Here is a 17,740-nt window from a genome sequence, read left to right on the forward strand (position 1 = left end):
TTAGGAGTGGGACGACTGTCCCACACTTTCCAAATAGGTCTTAAAATCTCAAACTAAAACTCACCATCTGGTGGGGAAAAAATTCCACATCTTTCTTACAGACCCTACTAATTAGGCATTTATAATAACCACAACATGATTGGTATTAAGTAGAAAGTAGTTATTTTATATAAATGTTAGGCTTTCATAGAGTATGGGGAAAGCAATCTAAAAATAGCTTTCTGAAACCAAGTGCACAAGGAAATAAGTTTCTTAAAGATGCTTTCAGCCTCTGACTCTAGAAATTAATTTTTGGATAGGCATTATCTACTATATAACTTGGGCTTAAGAGGAAGTATATATTTTTTTGTTTTCTCTGGGAACTCATCCGGTGAGGGAATAAACAGATGATTATAAAGTGTGAAAAGATAATACATGTAAAGGTTGTGGAAGACTCCAAGCAGGGCAAGTACCTAATCCTTGGAGAAAAGGGAGAAATCAAGAAGGCTTCCTGAGCCTGGCAGCTTCCACTCCTTCTTGGAACACAGTCACCATGCTCTGAGGAGCCCAAGGCTCCTTGGAGGAGAGGAGACCCGAGACACTCAGTGTCTGGCCCCAGCTCAGCTCCCAGCCGACAGCCAGTGTCAACCACCAGCCATGTGAGCTCTCCATGGCAGATGTCCAGTTCAGAAAAGCCTCCAGATTGTCGACTAGAGGCCCAGCCAACAACGCATGGAGCAGGAAAGCACCCAGTGGAGCCCAAGTCAACCCACAGAGTTGGAAAGATAATAAAATGCTGGTTGTTTCCAAAAAAAAAAAAAAAAAAAAAGAAGGCTTCCTGGAGGAGGTGGTGCCGAAAGAATAGTAGAAATTAACCAAGCAAGGAGATGAGAAGGCATTTGAAGCAGAAGATGCAAAAATTAAGGTGAAATGACGTGGGAATTAGGGGCAGTTTATTGTAACTGGAGAAGAAAATGTGAGGCAAAGTATGGTGGGAGTTGAAATGGAAGTGTGGATGGGGACCATACTTACAGGGCCTTGTGTCTCTCACCGAAGAATCTATAATCCATCGGCAGCAAAGTCATTCAGGGGTTTCCAACAAGAGAGTGATTTAGTTAAACCTTTATTTCATAGGGTGACTATGGTGACAAGGTGGAGACTGACGGCAAAAACCAAACAGAAAAACCCAAAACCCTGTGGACAGGGAAATGTGTGCAGTATCACAGGACACATGATGGGGCGGAATGAAAGGAGAGAAGGCTGATGTATGAAACAACTAGCAAGTAAAAACCGAAAAACCAAAGGACTAGTCAATGGCTTAGATGCGGAGGTGAGGAAGGGGAGGAATTTTGGGTATCGAGTGACTGAGCAGATATTAATGCCATGTTCTAAGATAGAGATTTCAGGAGGAGGAATGGCAGACGATGAGCACAGCTTTTGATCTGGTAAGACCGGGGTTCCCGTGGGCCTCCCGGCTAGAAGCGCTCAGCACATAGTTGGATGCAGGAGTCTGAAGCCCTGGGGAGCACTGTGGGCTGGAATACAGATTTGTTAGTTCCTCAGTGCTTTGCTAATAGCTGAAGCCATGGAAATGGAAAGGACCCAGCAAAAGCACGGAGGAGAAAAAATAAGAAGGTAGAGAATGGATCTCTAGAGAACACTACCATATAAGGAATAAGAGAAAAAAGGAGCTTCCAAAAGCAACAGATCAGAGAGGGAGGGGAAGATGATGAGGAAGGAGACAGTTTTGAAGAGGAGACGTCAATACACACAAATAAATGCATAAAAGAATAGTAGATAAGGGTATGATATGTATAAATAAAATTTGGATCAAGATAGTATCCAAGCACGTGTCCATGTGTCTATACTCCCTCCTAAAATTCCATTTAATGATTAAAAAAGATAAAGCACATTGATCAGAATAAATTATAACAACCCAAGAAAATGTCAGCTCGTTAGTATTTCACAAATGATGGAGGAATCTCTGGAAGACAGCAGATGGGACCTGGTTTAGAGAGAAGTAGAAGTTGAAGGAAGGGCCAAAACGAAAGAAAAAACTGCAGCAGCGGTCAGCAGGGTCTGGAGGGCACAGCTTGAAATGCAAGCCCAAGAGTCGAAGGATATACCAGTAGAAGGGGACTGAGGGGGCTTTGCTTGGCAAGACTCCCTCTTCTCCTGCTTGTGCTCTACATTGAACGGTCACAGAGAGGTTCAAGGTCTGCACAGTACCTGTGGGTGCTGGTCTGGAGAGACAGGGAGCGATGAAGGGCAAGTTCACTTTTATTCACTATAGTTGGAGCCGTTTGACTTTCTCACATTGAGGATGTATTCATGTATTACCTGAGTACATTATTAAAATAGAAACAATCTTTTGGATTTAATTGGGAATCAGGAAGGTTTTGGTGACCTTGAAGAACAGTAAAAAGGAGGGAGGTCAAAGCTGGATGGTGCTTGGAGGTATAAACGAGAGGTGACAAAATAGAGCAAATGAGTAGAATCTTCAGAGGGAATTAAAATAAATCAGAGGGAGGGAGATGGAGAGAAGTCAAGAAAGATTCTTCTGGGAGGGACAGGAGGTAGAGACAAAGTACGGAAGAACCTGCGTCTTCTTGGGATACCCATTTGGAAATTGAGAACTGAAAGTGGAATCGGCACGTGGGAGTAGAAACAGAAAACGAATTGCGCCTGATGGCCCCTTCTTAGGGCAAAAGGGAATAAGATGGTCTGCTTAGAGAATGGCACCCGGGGTTGATAAGAAGACTTGAATAGGAAAAAGACTTGAAAAAATCCACTAAGGACGAAGCAAAGGATTGATAGCAATGAGAGTCGAGGCAAGGTTGCAAACCACAGATAGGTGGTGTCCGATTCACAGCATGTGACTTTCTCCAGGAGCGCTTGGTTACAGAACGCAGCAACAGTAAAGTCTGGTTGTGCAGGGTTGGCGTTTTGTTAGGCCACTGAAAGAACAGGTACCAGGGCACAAAGGGTGCAGGTGATAACAAATTGATCAGATGATCTGCTATCGCTCCTGACTTAGTGAAGATTCCTACCTGCGGGCCCAAAAGGGATGGATAGATTTGGAGCAAGTGTATGCCTCCATAGCTTGTGAGCTCCTGACACAGTCCAAGGGCAGGAGGGGGCGATATGTGGATGCTCGTCCTCTGCTTTAAGTGGCCAGAAGCAATAGGAGTCCCAGTCCTGTGCTTCCTCCTCTAACTTCTTCTCCTTGGAAGAATGATGAACCAAAAGCCAAGAAACTCAGTCTATGACGAAGGTCAAATTAACAGAGGATAAAGTGATTCTTTTTCATTGGGTCATTTCTTAATTTTGCCCACCAGTTTCCCGTGGCCACGGAGAGTGTATGCTACTAAGTGCTGTTTTATTCAGCACGTAGTCCCATGGCTATGGCTAGAGTCTGCCATGCAGAGAGAAGTCAGCTGTCGCTCTGGAAGGCTCTGAGCTGCCCAGGCCAGTAAACCTCCTCTTACCCATGGGACAGTGTCCTGAAGGACAACCAAGGACACATCCTCCAAGAGCACAGTCTTTTTCGTGATGTTATGTTCTTAAGTATGAGAAGAGGTGGTCTGGTGGGGGAGATGTCCCTAAATTCCCTCCACCCGTGTACAGAAAGGGATATGACCGCTGCACTCAGGGGTCAAGAGAAGGCGGTGGGCTGAGTGGCGGCCCTGCAGAGGATTTGTTTCAGGGCAGTGACAGTGACAGCTGGCTCCTTGGCAGCTCTCTGGTGCTGAAGCACCCTAGGGAAGGCCAGCAGCCCCTCTCGCCAAGGTTGTGAGCATCCCTGCTCCTGGACACCAACCTGCTCACCTGCAGGCTGCGGCAGTGCCCAGAGCTCCTTCCTGGACCTCTGATGTGCTAATGCATTGAGGCAGGGACAAAAAAGATGGGGAAAACGGGGAGGCGATTTTACTTCACCCAGGAGAGAAATTAGAAGATAGAGAAACTGAGGGAAAGGCGACTTAGACTAATTCTTCACAAGTTTCCTTTTGTATCTCGGTAGATGCTCACCTACAATGTGATCTCTAAGCAGTGGGAGAGAGAACAGGTAACCCAAGTCCTTTCCTGTCCTGGTTGCATGATGAGTATCTGAAACCCAGTTCCTAGGCTGACTCCTGGCAGTAAGGGACTCGGGCATAAACCTGTAAGGTCCTAGAGGAGAGACTCCCAAGTGGGCTCCTCAGATATATTTGTTTCTGACGGTGGAGTTAGGGATGTCCCCCAATCTAAAGGGCAACAGAACACCATCTGGTTTTGAGCCCATTTTATTCAGCCAATTTATTTTGTGTTTTTCCAAGCCATTTTTTTCCCCAGAAGATATGTTATGATAGGAATACTCAACATACATATTTCACTATCATTCCTTTTGGACCTAAACATGCATTCAAAATTTTTTAAACCTAAGTGCTAAAATTTTAGGTTTTATTTGTTTATATACTTTCACTTTATTCCATATAGAATTTGAGGCCGCTTACAAACCACAAAAAATAAACAAGACCAAAAATAGTACACAGGTATGCCAGGAAAAAGGTCTAGAAAGTTGACTTAAAAAGTTACATGCAGCTCTAATAAAATTTTCTTTTCTGGGACTAGATAGAAGCTCATTCCTAAAAAAACTCAAAGAAGCAAATGAAAATGGTCAGGAAAAGTCTGAAAGAAAGCAATGAAGGAATACTAGATTTAAGAGATAATAAAAGCCATATTACATATCCTCAATTAAAAATATACTGCAAGTGAATGAACAGACTGATCAATAGAACATAAAGTCCAGAAATAAACCCAAATACATACATGAGAACTGAGTATACTAAAGGTGACATATCAAATCAGTGGGGGAAATAAGGGGTATAATAAGTAGCTGTGTAGAAATAATAAAATTAAACCACAGGTTAAATTCTGGATGGGTCAAAAACTTAAATGTATAAAACAAAACCATAAAAATAATGGAAGAGAATATGGAAGAATTCCTCTTATAATTTTGTAGTGGGAAAGGCAATTTTAGTAATGATTCAAAACTCAGAAGCCGTAAAGGAGAAAAGAACATTTATAGATAAAATTATATAAAAATAAAAGTCTATGTGGGGGGAAAGAAAACCACTATAAGCAATGGCAAGTGACAACACACTGGGAATACATAGATAAATAGTGAAAATACAGACAAAAAGTTAATTCTTCTATTTTATGTTAGGAAAAGTCCAAGAACCTTACAGAAAGGAGTTCAAATGATGTTGTAAGCTCTTAACATTTATGAGACAAATGCTGTATTTATTTAATCATTAAAGCAACCTCACAATATACGTACTGTTATTATCATTTATTCATCAGGAACTGAAGGTGCAGAGAGGTTAAGTAACTTGCCCAAGGTTACACAGCTTATGGGGACAGAGCCAGATATTTGGCTCCAGGCTTTTGCTTATAACCACCAAATTCTACAGCAAAAACTATAAGCAGCCAACCATAGAAAACGTAATATAAATTTGCTCATAAACATGAAAAGATCCTCAGAATACTATATGATCAGATAAATACAATTTAAAACTATAGTGACATATATCATTTTCACTGTCCCTCAAACCTGCCTTATTCAACCGCACTGTCTAGGAAGGTAGGTTTTTTGACCTGCCTGAAGGCATGAGGTTGGACCCAGTGATCTAAGCATTTAGTTTAGGGTTCTATGTGTGGTGTCCCAGTTTGTGAAGGCAAAGGACAAAATAAATGGACACAGCTTGTCTCTTCTATTATAAAAGTAATAGTGCATAAAATACAAGGTCATGCTTAGCCTGAAAAAAAAATCTTATTTACACTCATGATACTTCAAAATTACTCTATGAGCTGCAAATATATTTCTGCAATGAAATGAGCACAAGAAAAAAATTAAATCGGTGTCTTTGCTTGCTTGTCAGCATATGACAATGTGAAAATAGTCATTTTCACATTTTCTATCTAATATATACTTTAACCTGCTAAAGATGGTCAAGGAATAAATAGCATCTACTTTCTTTTCTCACATGGCATTAGCAAGGCAATCCTCATGAGGAAAAGGTTTGCTCCTTTTATATATTGTAGTTGAAGTCACGGTTTCCCCTGATCAAGGGAATTGGGTTTATGAAGGCAAAATGAAATCCAGAGAACCTCAGGATCATTCTTAATCTAATGCTTCCATCTTTACTCTTATCAATTCTTTGCTCAGAGAAGCTCACAAATAGAAAACTCAATTGATTTGCAATTATGTTCATTTTCCTCAGAGTTAGATAGAAGCCTTGGCAAAAATAAAACGACCAAGCCGGTTGCAGTAAGGAGGGGAAAGAAGAGGCTAATTTCAGAAATTCCTAGTGCAAGAAAACTTGAGTAGTCTATAACGTGGTTGCCAAGGTTGCCATCTGTTAGATCCTCGCAAACTTTGAGGGTCAGCCATCTCCTCCATAGAGCCCTCCCTCCCATGATGCAGGTGTAACTGTTTCATTCTTGATCATCTAAAGCACTTTCATCATCATCATACTTGTGGCAAAACTATACAGAAATATATAAGGGAAAATATAACAATCCTATCATTCTTTCTAATTTTACCTTTTTTATGTTGTATATATTTCTTTTAAAATTTTTATTGGAGTGTAGTTGATTTACAATGTTGTGTTAGTTTCAGGTGTATGGTAGGTCCTTATTAGTTATCTATTTTATATGTAGTAGTGTGTATATGTCAGTCCCAATTTATCCCGCCCCATCCCTTACCCCCTGATAACTGTAAGTTTATTCTCTACATCTGTAACACTGTTTCTGTTTTGTAGATAAGTTCGTTGGTACCCTTTTTTAGATTCCACACATAAGCGATATCATATGGTATTTGTCTTTCTCAGTCTGACTTGCTTCACTCAGTATGACAATCTCTGGGTCCATCCATGTTGCTGCAAATGGCATTATTTCGTTCTTTCTTATGGCTAATTTTACCTTCTTGACAAGTGTGAAGTCTTTCAGTAGTTTCTCAGTGCTAATATGTAAATGTCTCCATATATTATTACTATTATCTTACCCGAATGGGCCCAGGCCATGCATACCATCCTGAAACTTATTTTTTTGCACTTAACATTCCTCCGGTTGAATATCATAACCCCAACTCGATATTTTTAAGAGCTGCAAAATATTCCATAATTTAGATAAAAATAATACATTCAGCCATGACCTAGCCTTTCCACTTTTCTGCTATTTCCCCAAATTCCCATAGATTCTTACGTGTACTTTTGTTTTTCTGTAGAACAGATTCTCTCAAGTGGGATTGGTAGGTCAAATTTTAATATTGAATAACTTCTGCTAGATTGTCCAAGAACAAACAATTCAAATTCACACAAACAGAATCTGAGTACCTAGGGCACCATATCCAAAACTGCAGTGGGTGTTTTCACTCATTTTAATATTGCCAATCAGATGCGTGAAAGTAGTATTGCATTATTGTTTTAAATTACATTTCCATGACTGTAAAAAGGCTGAGTGTTTTTCATGAGCTTTGTCCATTTTAACTTTCTGTGAATTGCCTGTTCATATAGTTTACTTATTTCCCTGTTGGGTTGCTTGTCTTTTCATTTTTTATCAAAATGTGGGTGCTCTTTGTATGTTAAGGATAGCAACCCTTGGTCTGTTATTCACAGACATTGAAATTTTTCTTTTGACTTTGTTTATATTGATTTTAGCCACATAAAGTGTACTATTTCTAGTGTAGTCAGCTATGTCTATATCAATCTTTATGGTTTCTGCATTTTTTGACTTGGTTAAAAAAGATCTATTGTGCCACTAGGTTATTTTAAAATTATAGAAAAACCTATGAATTGGGACTCAGGGTGAATGAGGAAATAAAACAATTTAGTGGGGTTATTTATTTTATATATAATAATAGAAATATCAGTGTAATGATTATTTGGGGTGGAACTATAATCACAAAAGGAATGGAAAAGCCAAGTAGAAATTCACACTAACTGGGATGGGGCGAGGGAAATGAAGAAAACATTGTGTAAGTCAGCAAACATATGAAATGGGGAAGAAAATGAACTATTACAAAGAAAGATACATGATGAATGTAAAATGGGAGGAATAAAACCAATTATGTCAGTTGTCACAGTAAATGTAGACAGGCTGACTTTCGTTATCAAAAGGCAGAGACTGTCAGATTTTATTAAAAAAAATCCATCTGTAAGTTACTTGTGAAAATATGTTTATTAAACAAAAGAACAAAGATATTAAAAATGAAGAGGTGAGAAAAGATAGACTGGAAAGATTCAAACAAGGAGGAGGAGGAGGTATGGAATACTAGTGTCAAATAAAGCAAAATTCAAGGCCCCAAACTGTGTCTCAGCGGGGATTGGGAGATCAAAAATTGGAGTTAGGGCTGTCTAGGCAGTCAGGATTTCAGGGGTTAGGATTCTGGAGTGAAGGGAAGAGAAAAAAAGTAAGGTAATAGTATGAGCCTCTTTTCCCTTTAAGGCGTTTACCAACTTGTTAGAAGAACAGATGGAGAGGTTGAGTAAAGACATATACACACTACTCTATAGAAGGGAAGTCTACTCAATTCTCTGTAATGACCTATATGGGTAAAGAATCTAAAAAAGAGTGGATATGGATAACTGATTGACTTTTTAATTAATTAATTTATTTATTTATTTTTGCCTGTGTTGGGTCTTTGCTGTGTGCGGGCTTTCTCTAGTTGTGGCGAGCGGGGGCTACTCTTTGTTGTGGTGCGCGGGCTTCTCATTGTGGTGGCTTCTCTTGCTGCAGAGCACAGGCTCTAGGTGCACAGCCTTCAGTAGCTGCAGCACATGGGCTCAGTAGTTGTGGCTCACAGGCTCTAGAGCACAGGCTCAGTAGTTGTGGTGCACGGGCTTAGTTGCTCTGTGGCGTGTGGGATCTTCCCAGACCAGGGCTTGAACCGGTGTCCCCTGCATTGGCAGGTGGATTCTTAACCACTGCACCACCAGGGAAGCTCCTGATTCACTTTGCTGTACAGCAGAAACTAACATGACATTGTAAATCAACTATACTCCCAATTAAAAAATTTTAAAAAAGAGTTAGCAGCAGCCTTATAGTGCTGAGGAGAGAAAAACTGGAGCTGAGGGCTCTTCAAAATGGAGAACACCTTGGTCCTCCATCTGAGGTCATGCAGGAATATATCCCAGGTGTAAGGGCAAACTGAAAACAGACCAATGGTTACAAAAACTCAGCCTAAACCTAGCTTAATCCCTGACTGGATTTAGGAGACCTATTCTAACTGCCTGCTAAAGTTAAAGGACCCCTGTCTGAAGAATGAGAACATCAGTGGAGTATCCACATTTGTTTTTTCCAATATCAGTGTTTAATAAAATTACCAGGCTTACCAGTTGACAGGACCAAGTGGAAAAAGACCCCAGAAAATAGAAATTCCCAGGTAACTCGGATACCCAGATACCTGTGATTAGTATATAAGAAAATAGATGAAAACATGGAGAGAGATTCCAGAGAACCAGAATCTATAAAAAAAGAATCAAGTGGCAATTCTAAAACTAAACATGCAGTACCAAATTAAAAATAAAGTATATAGGTTTAAATAGCAAATTAGAAATAGCTGGTGAGAGGATTAATAACCCAGGAGAAGAAAAGTCAGTAAAATTATCCAGGCTAAAGGAAGAATTGAAAAAAGGTGAAAAATGTAGATAAGCATTTAAGAGTCATAAACATGGGTAAAAGTTCTACCATACAAGAAATTGGAGTCTAAGAAGTGGGTCGGGGAAGGGAGAGAGAATGGGGCAGAAGCAATATTTGAAAAGATAATGGCCAAGAGTTCTCCCCAAGTGACAAAAGGCATTGAGCTACAAACTTAAGAATCAGTACAAACACCATGTAGGATAAGACCAGAACTAACCCACATCTAGGCACATCATAGTAAAATTGCTAAAATACAAAGAAAAAATCCTAAAGCAGCAGAGGGTGGTAAGAGATGGTAGTTTCTCAGGCAGCGGTCCCCAAACTTTTTGGCACCAGGGACCAGTTTCGTGGAAGACAATTTTTCCATGGATGGGGAAAGGGGGCGCGGGGATGGTTCAGGCGGTAATGAGAGCGATGGGGAGCGGCAGATGAAGCTTCCCTTGCTCGCCGCCCGCTGCTTACCTCCTGCTGTGTGGCCCAGTTCCTAACAGGCTGCAGACCGGTACTGGTCTATGGCCCGGGTGTTGGGGACACCCCCTGTTCTAAGGAACAACAATAAGTCTGACAGCAGAGTTCTCACAAAGAAGCAGTATAAGCTAGAACTTCAGAATGTTACCCATAAATTGCTGAAAAAAAGATAACTGCCAAATTTGAATTCTGTACTGAACAAAAATATGCTTAAAATGAAGGCAAAATAAAAATGTTATAAAAAGTTTTTTGTTATAAAAATAACAAAATTGAGTTAAATAGTCTAAGGTTTTGGCATCATTTAAGAAGAGATAAGGGGCTTCCCTGGTGGCACAGTGGTTAAGAATCCGCCTGACAATTCAGGGGACACAGGTTCGAGCCCTGGTCCAGGAAGATCCCACATGCCGCGGAGCAACTAAGCCCATGCGCCACAACTACTGAGCCTGAGCTCTAGAGCCCGCGTGCCATAGCTACTGAAGCCCACACACCTAGAGCCCGTGCTCCGCAGCAAGAGAAGCCACTGCAGTGAGAAGCCCGCGCACCTCAATGAAGAGTAACCCCCGCTCGCTGCAACTAAAGAAAGCCTGTGTGCAGCAATGAAGACCCAACACAGCCATAAATAAATAAGTAAGTAAGTAAGTAAGTAAATAAATAAATAAATAAATAAACATGATACAAGTAATTTGTATTAGCCTCTTTTAGGTCAAAAATGAATGCTGTAATCACTAAAAGGATTTAAAATAATGGGATAACTAACAAGCTTATAAAGGGGAATAATGAATTAACAATTCTTGATTAGTCTAAAAGAAGGCAAGGATGGAGAGAATCTGGAATATAGAATAAATGGGAAATAAAAAGAAAATTGTAAGAGGGTAAATTTAAAGCCCAATATATCTGGGTTACATTAAATGTAAATGAACTAAATATTCCAATTAAAAGACAGATTGGGGACTTCCCTGGTGGTGCAGTGGTTAAGAATCTGCCTGCCAATGCAGGAGACACGGGTTTGAGCCCTGGTCTGGGAAGATGCCACATGCCATGGAGCAACTAAGCCCATGTGCCGCAACTACTGAGCCTGGGCTCTAGAGCCTGTGAGCCACAACTACTGAAGCTCTTGTGCCTAGAGTCCATGCTCCACACAAGAGAAGCCACTGTAATGAGAAGCCCACGCACCACAATGAAGAGCAGCCCCTGCTCACCACAACTAGAAAAAGCCCATGCACAGCAACGAAGACCCAACACAGCCGAAAATAAATGTATTTAAAAAAATGGCAATCTTCAAAATAGTTTAAACAAAAAAAGACTGATTGATTAGATAAAAACAAAACAACTTTATATGCTTCTTACAATGTACTTAATATTAAGTCAGAAAGGAGTTTGACAGTATATAGGATGGAATAGGATATATCCAGAAAATGACAACGTAAAAAAACTGGCATAGCTATACTAACATCAGATGAAGCAGACTTTAAAACAAATAGCGTTACATTTAATAATGATAAAAGAATCAATACAAAAGATAACTTAAACTTTGTATGCAGCTAATGACCCAAAACAATGTAGAAAATGTAAATGAAAAATTTTGAAGAGGTTTGTGATATAATTAAAGACACCATTTGAAAAGGCACCAGGACGAGAAAGATTTGAACTAAATTCTATATAATCTTTAAAGTACATTCCTACCAAATATTTCAAGACCTTAGGGGAAAATCAGAACCCTCCCAGATTTAATAAGGCTACAAAAAGAAACCTTATAAGAATAATAAACCAACTAACAAAGTCATAGAAATCCAATTTCACTCATGAATACATTCCAGGCATGCAAGGGCAGTTTAGTATTAAAATCTACAAAGAAAACGAAATACATCAAGAAATTGAAGGGGAAAAACTGATATCAATAGATACTGAAAAGGCTCTAATAGTTGGTAGAAGAAAACATGTTAGACCATATACAAAAATTCTAGCCTAAGGATTTAAATGTACAACAACAAAAAAACAACAATGGAAATAGAAACACTAGAAAAACAATTCGGGAGGATATATATGCTAAGCCCCTTCACTAGAACAGACATTATTATTTTACCTTTACCAACTCCTCAGACACACATCTCACAGACTTGTGTTATAGAGCCTACGTAACTTCAGCGTTTCTTATGTTTTCTTATCTGCCTTCCCCGACCACATGGTCAGAGATCTCTGAATGCATACCTTAGTATATTCAGTGCCAAGCACATAGCAGCTATGCAGTAAAAGTTTGGCCAAATGGGTGATGACCCCCTGACCATAACCCCACAACTATTCATTCCAGCCTGCCTGCCTCCTGGGGTGATGGCTGAAAGGAGCAGGAAGCAGGCTGTCTTACTGGGCAGTAGTAAGGGTATAGGCTTTCAAATAGGATTGACCCAGGGTGATTCCTGGTTATGAGCTATGTCATCCTGTGCAACTTATTTCTCTGCAGCTTATTTTCCATAAGGTGCTTTGAACACGACTGTGTCTCTGGTCGTTGCTCAGAAACAGCCCTTACTACTAGTGCTATTATTAAGCTTGACTAAGGCAGGGAAAGGGATGGCATTGCGACTGAGGGGAAAAGATTGGGTGACTCTCCCCGCATCTGTCTCACCAATGGGACAGCGTCCAGGGGTAAAGCTAAGTAAATTTGACAATAGCTCGGCTCGCTTCCTTCACGTTATTCTTGCCCCTCTAATTGCATTTCCCTCGGCAACTGTCGATCTCAGTCCTCAACCCTGGCTGCACCTCAGAGTCACCAGGCCCTGCCATGGACCAATGAAATCAGAACTCTCCCCAGGGCTTTTATGTGCAGCTGGGGTTGAGAACCACTAGTCCTTCATTCTCTTGATCCTCGTAGGATGAGTCCAAGATTGCACAGGCCCAGAAACTACAAGCATATTTTGGGAGCGACATCTGTTTCCCAGGAAGGAACTTATTAAGTTCAACAGTACAAGCAGGGTTTGGAGTCCTTGATGTCAAGCCTGCCACCAAATCCCATAGTTCCTCGTGTTAGTAGATACTGGCACCCATGTGGCCGTAAGCAGGCACATCGTTCCCACTTGGCAACTTTAAAACAAATCCCAGGGAATTTTTGGTTATGAATCAAGGCTGCTTAGGGGACAGGTACAATTGATTTAGCTGCCTGGGAGCTATTCCTTTAGCTTCCACTACCTGGGCTTTCCTGGCTGTTAGGTGTGTGAGAGAAGATCAGTACTGGCAACAGGTGAAGGTGTGTAATCAACCTAAGTGAAGTGGGTTGAAATCCTCTGGCATGTTTTATCATAAGAGGAAGAGGAAGGTTGCAGAAGTGCTGGGTACCCTATGAGCAAGTCCTGCCACCATCGTCTGTCCTCACTTTCTTTCTCCCTCTGAGTTATGGCACCTGGTACCTTCTCTATCCCCCCAGAAGCTGTGTATTCTCCAGTATGGGGCTCTGTATTATACTGACCACAAGTCCAGTGATTATAAACATTGAGGTCTCTGGGGAAACTCAAGATTTAGGAATTTAGAAACTTGAATTGAGTGAATTTGAAAGTGTGAGATGGGGAAAGTTTTTGGAGGTGGCCATGGCACAGTTATTCTCGCGTTTGGCCCTATTGGTGTATATGTTTTTACCTGTGCAAAAAAATACAAATTTATGTTGTCAGCCAGTGACATTAACAGATTTTTCTTTCCTAAAGCAAATCTAATAATTACTATAACATGTCTTGCAACAAGCAAAACAGTACATTCAGGATGTCAGGGTTCAGTGCAACAAAACAGGACAAGTCTACTTAGAAGGCATGAACTGTCATTTCAAATGAGATTCCAAAATACCGTTCCTACTTACCTACTGATATAGTCCAAACAGCAATTATTTTCAGAAATGCCTTAGTTCTGGAGTTGAATCGGCTGTGATGGATGGGGTTCTGGATGGCAACATAGCGATCCAGGGAGATGGCGCAGAGGTGCATGATGGAGGCCGTGGAGAAGAGCACATCCAGGTAAATCCAGACGGCACAGAGCTTGCTAGGCAGAGGCCACCGGTACCCTATGATGCAGAAGGTTAGCATCAGTTAGCGACCTTGAACTTCTCTGGTGTGTGGAATTTACCCTGCTTGAACAGTTTCCATCTTGGGAAAAGGCACAGGTAACAGCAAAGGGCAACACAAGATATTAATATTTTCAATATTTCAAAAAAGCCTGATGGCAACTGTACTTAACTACACTAAGATTGCACTGGCTGAACACAAGGTTTGAAAACTTCTTGTGGCTGGAATCATGCTGGTATGTTGTAAACTCAGGTTGTGTCTCTCTGGGGTTTCTCTCGTTCTGTCTCCTCTGCCTAACAAGATCTACCTCTTTTTTGTTTTTGATGACTTAGGTCAGGAGCTATGAGGTACTATGGGTTCCTCTATCGAAGCACCTCTTGCAGTGTACTGTCATTACTTATTCACATATCTGTCACAGATTCTAGGTTCCCTGAGGTTAGGCCATCTCTCGGCCATATTACAACTGCTCAGTCTTGCCCAGTGATGGCATTTAGTGGTCTCTCAAAAATGCTACTGGTGTGAACGAAGAAATGATTAAAAATCCAGATTGGGAATTTCTTTGTGAAAATGAAAAATAATTACCTAGTAATACTTTGGGGGTTAAACTCAAACTTGGGGGGTGTGGGGTGAAAAGGAAGACAGTGGTAAAGAAAAGCATGGTATTCTTGTCCTGAGAAGTGTTTCAGGGCAGTGGTGCTCAAACTTTAACGAGCCTCACAATCTCCGAGGTGGTTTCTTAAAATGGGACTGCTGGACCCCATCTCCAGGGGTTCTGATTCTGAAAGTGTGCAGTGAAGCAGGAAGATTTGCATTTCTAACAATTTCCCATCTGGTACGGATGCTCCTGGTCCTGGGACCACACTTGGGCAACTGCTGCCCAGGGCAGTGGTTCTCACCCAGGGCTGCACATTAGAATCAGCTGGACAGCTTTTCTGTAGGTCCTGATGCCCAGCAGGGTGGGTGGAGGGCGCCCCAAACATTAAAGTGATTTAAAGCTACCCGGAGAATTCCACTGTGAGACGCACTGCAGGATGTCACCTGCTGCACTAGGAAGGCAGGGTATGCCTTATGGACACACAGTCTCCTGTTTCTGTTTGTTTTAGAGGGAGATCAAACGGTTATATAAACCTTAATTAGTTTTGATGACAATATAAGCAATGGTGTTAAATCTGTGCACAGGTGAGAAGGAAAATTATGAAGACCACCTTTCTTTCACGGCATTCTGGACCCACAGAGCTGAACGAACTCTCTAGTCACAAACATACTCTCTACCAAAATGCCACCACCGATGTTTAGAAAAGTAAAGGGTGCAGGATACAAGTCGGACTTGGTGCCTTTCACGCCATTTGCAGAGAGCTTGAGCTAAAAGGAGAGACTTTTCTTAGCAGCGCCTGGGGGGAAGCCATGCTTTGCCTGGTCGGAACTGATGTTGACCCTGGGAGGAGTTTTCTCTGCAAGGAGGCAGCCGCGGGCCGTAGTTTGGGTTTCCGTGGTGGGGATAAGGAGGGGGCATTTCCTCACCCACCCAGCGGTGTCCGGAGGACCAGTCCAGGGACAGGGGCATCTCTGGGCAGGAACCAGCTGTGCGCGGAGTGGTGGCCGCCAGGGGGCGCCATTGCACCCCGAGCCGGAGGCTCCGGGCAGATCTCGGCTTCCTAACCCGGCTGGCCGGTGCCCGTCCCCACGGGCCGCTCGGGGGGGTCCCCCCGCCCTCCCCCCACCGGGTTTTTGGTTCCCGGACAGGCCATCTGAGAGTCATCTCCCACTCCTGGAGTTTGCCTTCAACGCAGCGGGGTTTTAGGAAGCGGGAACCTCTCCAGGATGTCTGGGAAATGACAGGCGAATTTAATCAAATCATCCTGGTGTGACATTGTGAGTGGTCAAGCGGAGGCTGGCCTTGCAAAGAGCTCTATCGACCCTGTGCAAACCGGCGCCCCTGCGCTCCATTGCTCACCTCCTTCCTCCTCCATATTCCTTGGGGCTGGGTTGATTTTTTTTTTTTTTTTTTTAACCCTTAAGACTTGGCCAGAACATCCCTTCTAAAAGACAGCGCTCATAACTTGTTTCTAGCTCTGGGTGACTGCTGGTGTGCCTGTATCAGCAGTCTGAAGATTCTCTGCCCCCTTTTAAAGAGAGAAATCTAGCTGTATTACTCATAATTTGTAAAGAATATCACATTCTGCTTCCCGCTGAAGCCATCCCAGTGTTTGCCTACTTGCTGAGAGGTCTGACTCTTTCAAACTCTATTGAGAAGAAAGCAAGATTAATCTCTTCCCATGTGTTTCCCACCCTCCTCCAAACCAGACGGGAGGAGTTTAAGCCTATGCATTTTTAAAGAGTTGAGGTTATAATTCAAAGGCACACTTCCAAATTAGCTTCTCCGGACAGGGAACAATTTAAAACTGGTGTAATTCATTTATTCTAATGGAGACTCCATATTTTAACAGTAAACCCACTGCACCACTAATGTTCTCTCTGCAAATGTTCCAAGGTAATTGGGAAGGTTTTACCCCTTCATTAGAAGTGCTGAAAACAGTGTGACAAAGATAAAAATGTCCTGTCTTGAGGGCTGGAATATTTGGTTGAGAATATAAAGGAGCGAAAACCAAGTGGATTCAGAACGACAGATGTCATTGCTTTATGACTGTATTGGGACCTTTATAATTCTACATAAAATGTACATGTTTTTCAGCACAACACCTTATCTCCCTGCATAAAATATACACGTTTCAAAGCACAAAACTCTCCAGTGATCACACATAACAGGTTGTCTGATTTCTTAAAATGTGAGATCTCATTTTAAAAGTAAAATTTAAGTAGTATAACATGGTAGACCCTCCTGTATAAACAAAGCCTTGCGCTTAGTTTGCCCCGTGAGCCCTGACTCATCTGCTAATGACATGCACATGCTTTGTTACCAGTGTGGGTACAGCTGGGAAACTAACGCCACTCACCATAAAGGATGGTTAATGTGGACACGGGCATGACAAGGAAACCCAGCAGCATATCAGCTATGGCAAGTGACATCAGGAAATAGTTGGTGGCATTCTGCAGCTTTTTCTCTAGGGACACTGCCATGATGACAAGTATGTTTCCAGCAATGGTTAGAATAATCACTACGGTTGTCAACAAAGCAGACCAGTTCTTTTCCTGGAGATGAAGTAAGGAGAAGCAGGGTGGTGACAGGCAGCCCTCACAGGAAAGGTTGGTTCGATTTTCTGAGTCCACTGTCCAGTTAAACGCATCCGAAGTGTTAGCTTCTCCGGAGTTAAAGTCATTCTTGTAGAGCCTTGTGTCATCATTTAATTGCATTAAGGAGTTTGTAGTCGAGCTCAAAGAAGTGTTTTCTTCACAGAGAATATCCATCTCTAAGCTGGAACTTGTAGCAGATGAAGTGCCGAAAAACTGAGTTACAGGCTCTGCTCACCATTCAGCTTTATGTCCCCATGCTCTGTCACACTGAGGCTGGCGTACGTGCTGGGCTCCTTTGGTTGGCTTTTTTCCTCCCATTATTACAATAGTAGTTAAAGAACTGCGGTGGCTTCCTTATACTTCCTTCCTTCACAATTTCA

The 17,740-nt window shown here is 41.8% G+C and overlaps 1 protein-coding gene across 1 annotated transcript in view; it reads right to left on the reverse strand.

Moving 5' to 3' along the window:
- Window positions 1-17,534, reverse strand: part of HTR2A (5-hydroxytryptamine receptor 2A) — a 58,033-nt gene extending 40,499 nt beyond the window's left edge. Inside the window, exons 1-2 of the mRNA XM_061170989.1 lie at window positions 17,123-17,534; window positions 13,967-14,167 (exon numbers count right to left, since the gene is read on the reverse strand). Of these exons, the coding sequence (XP_061026972.1) occupies window positions 13,967-14,167; window positions 17,123-17,534 (613 nt within the window). The remainder of the gene's footprint in view (window positions 1-13,966; window positions 14,168-17,122) is intronic.
- Window positions 17,535-17,740: the final 206 nt, after the last annotated feature.

Source organism: Eubalaena glacialis, chromosome 16 (assembly GCF_028564815.1).
Source record: "Eubalaena glacialis isolate mEubGla1 chromosome 16, mEubGla1.1.hap2.+ XY, whole genome shotgun sequence".
NCBI lineage: Eukaryota > Metazoa > Chordata > Mammalia > Artiodactyla > Balaenidae > Eubalaena > Eubalaena glacialis.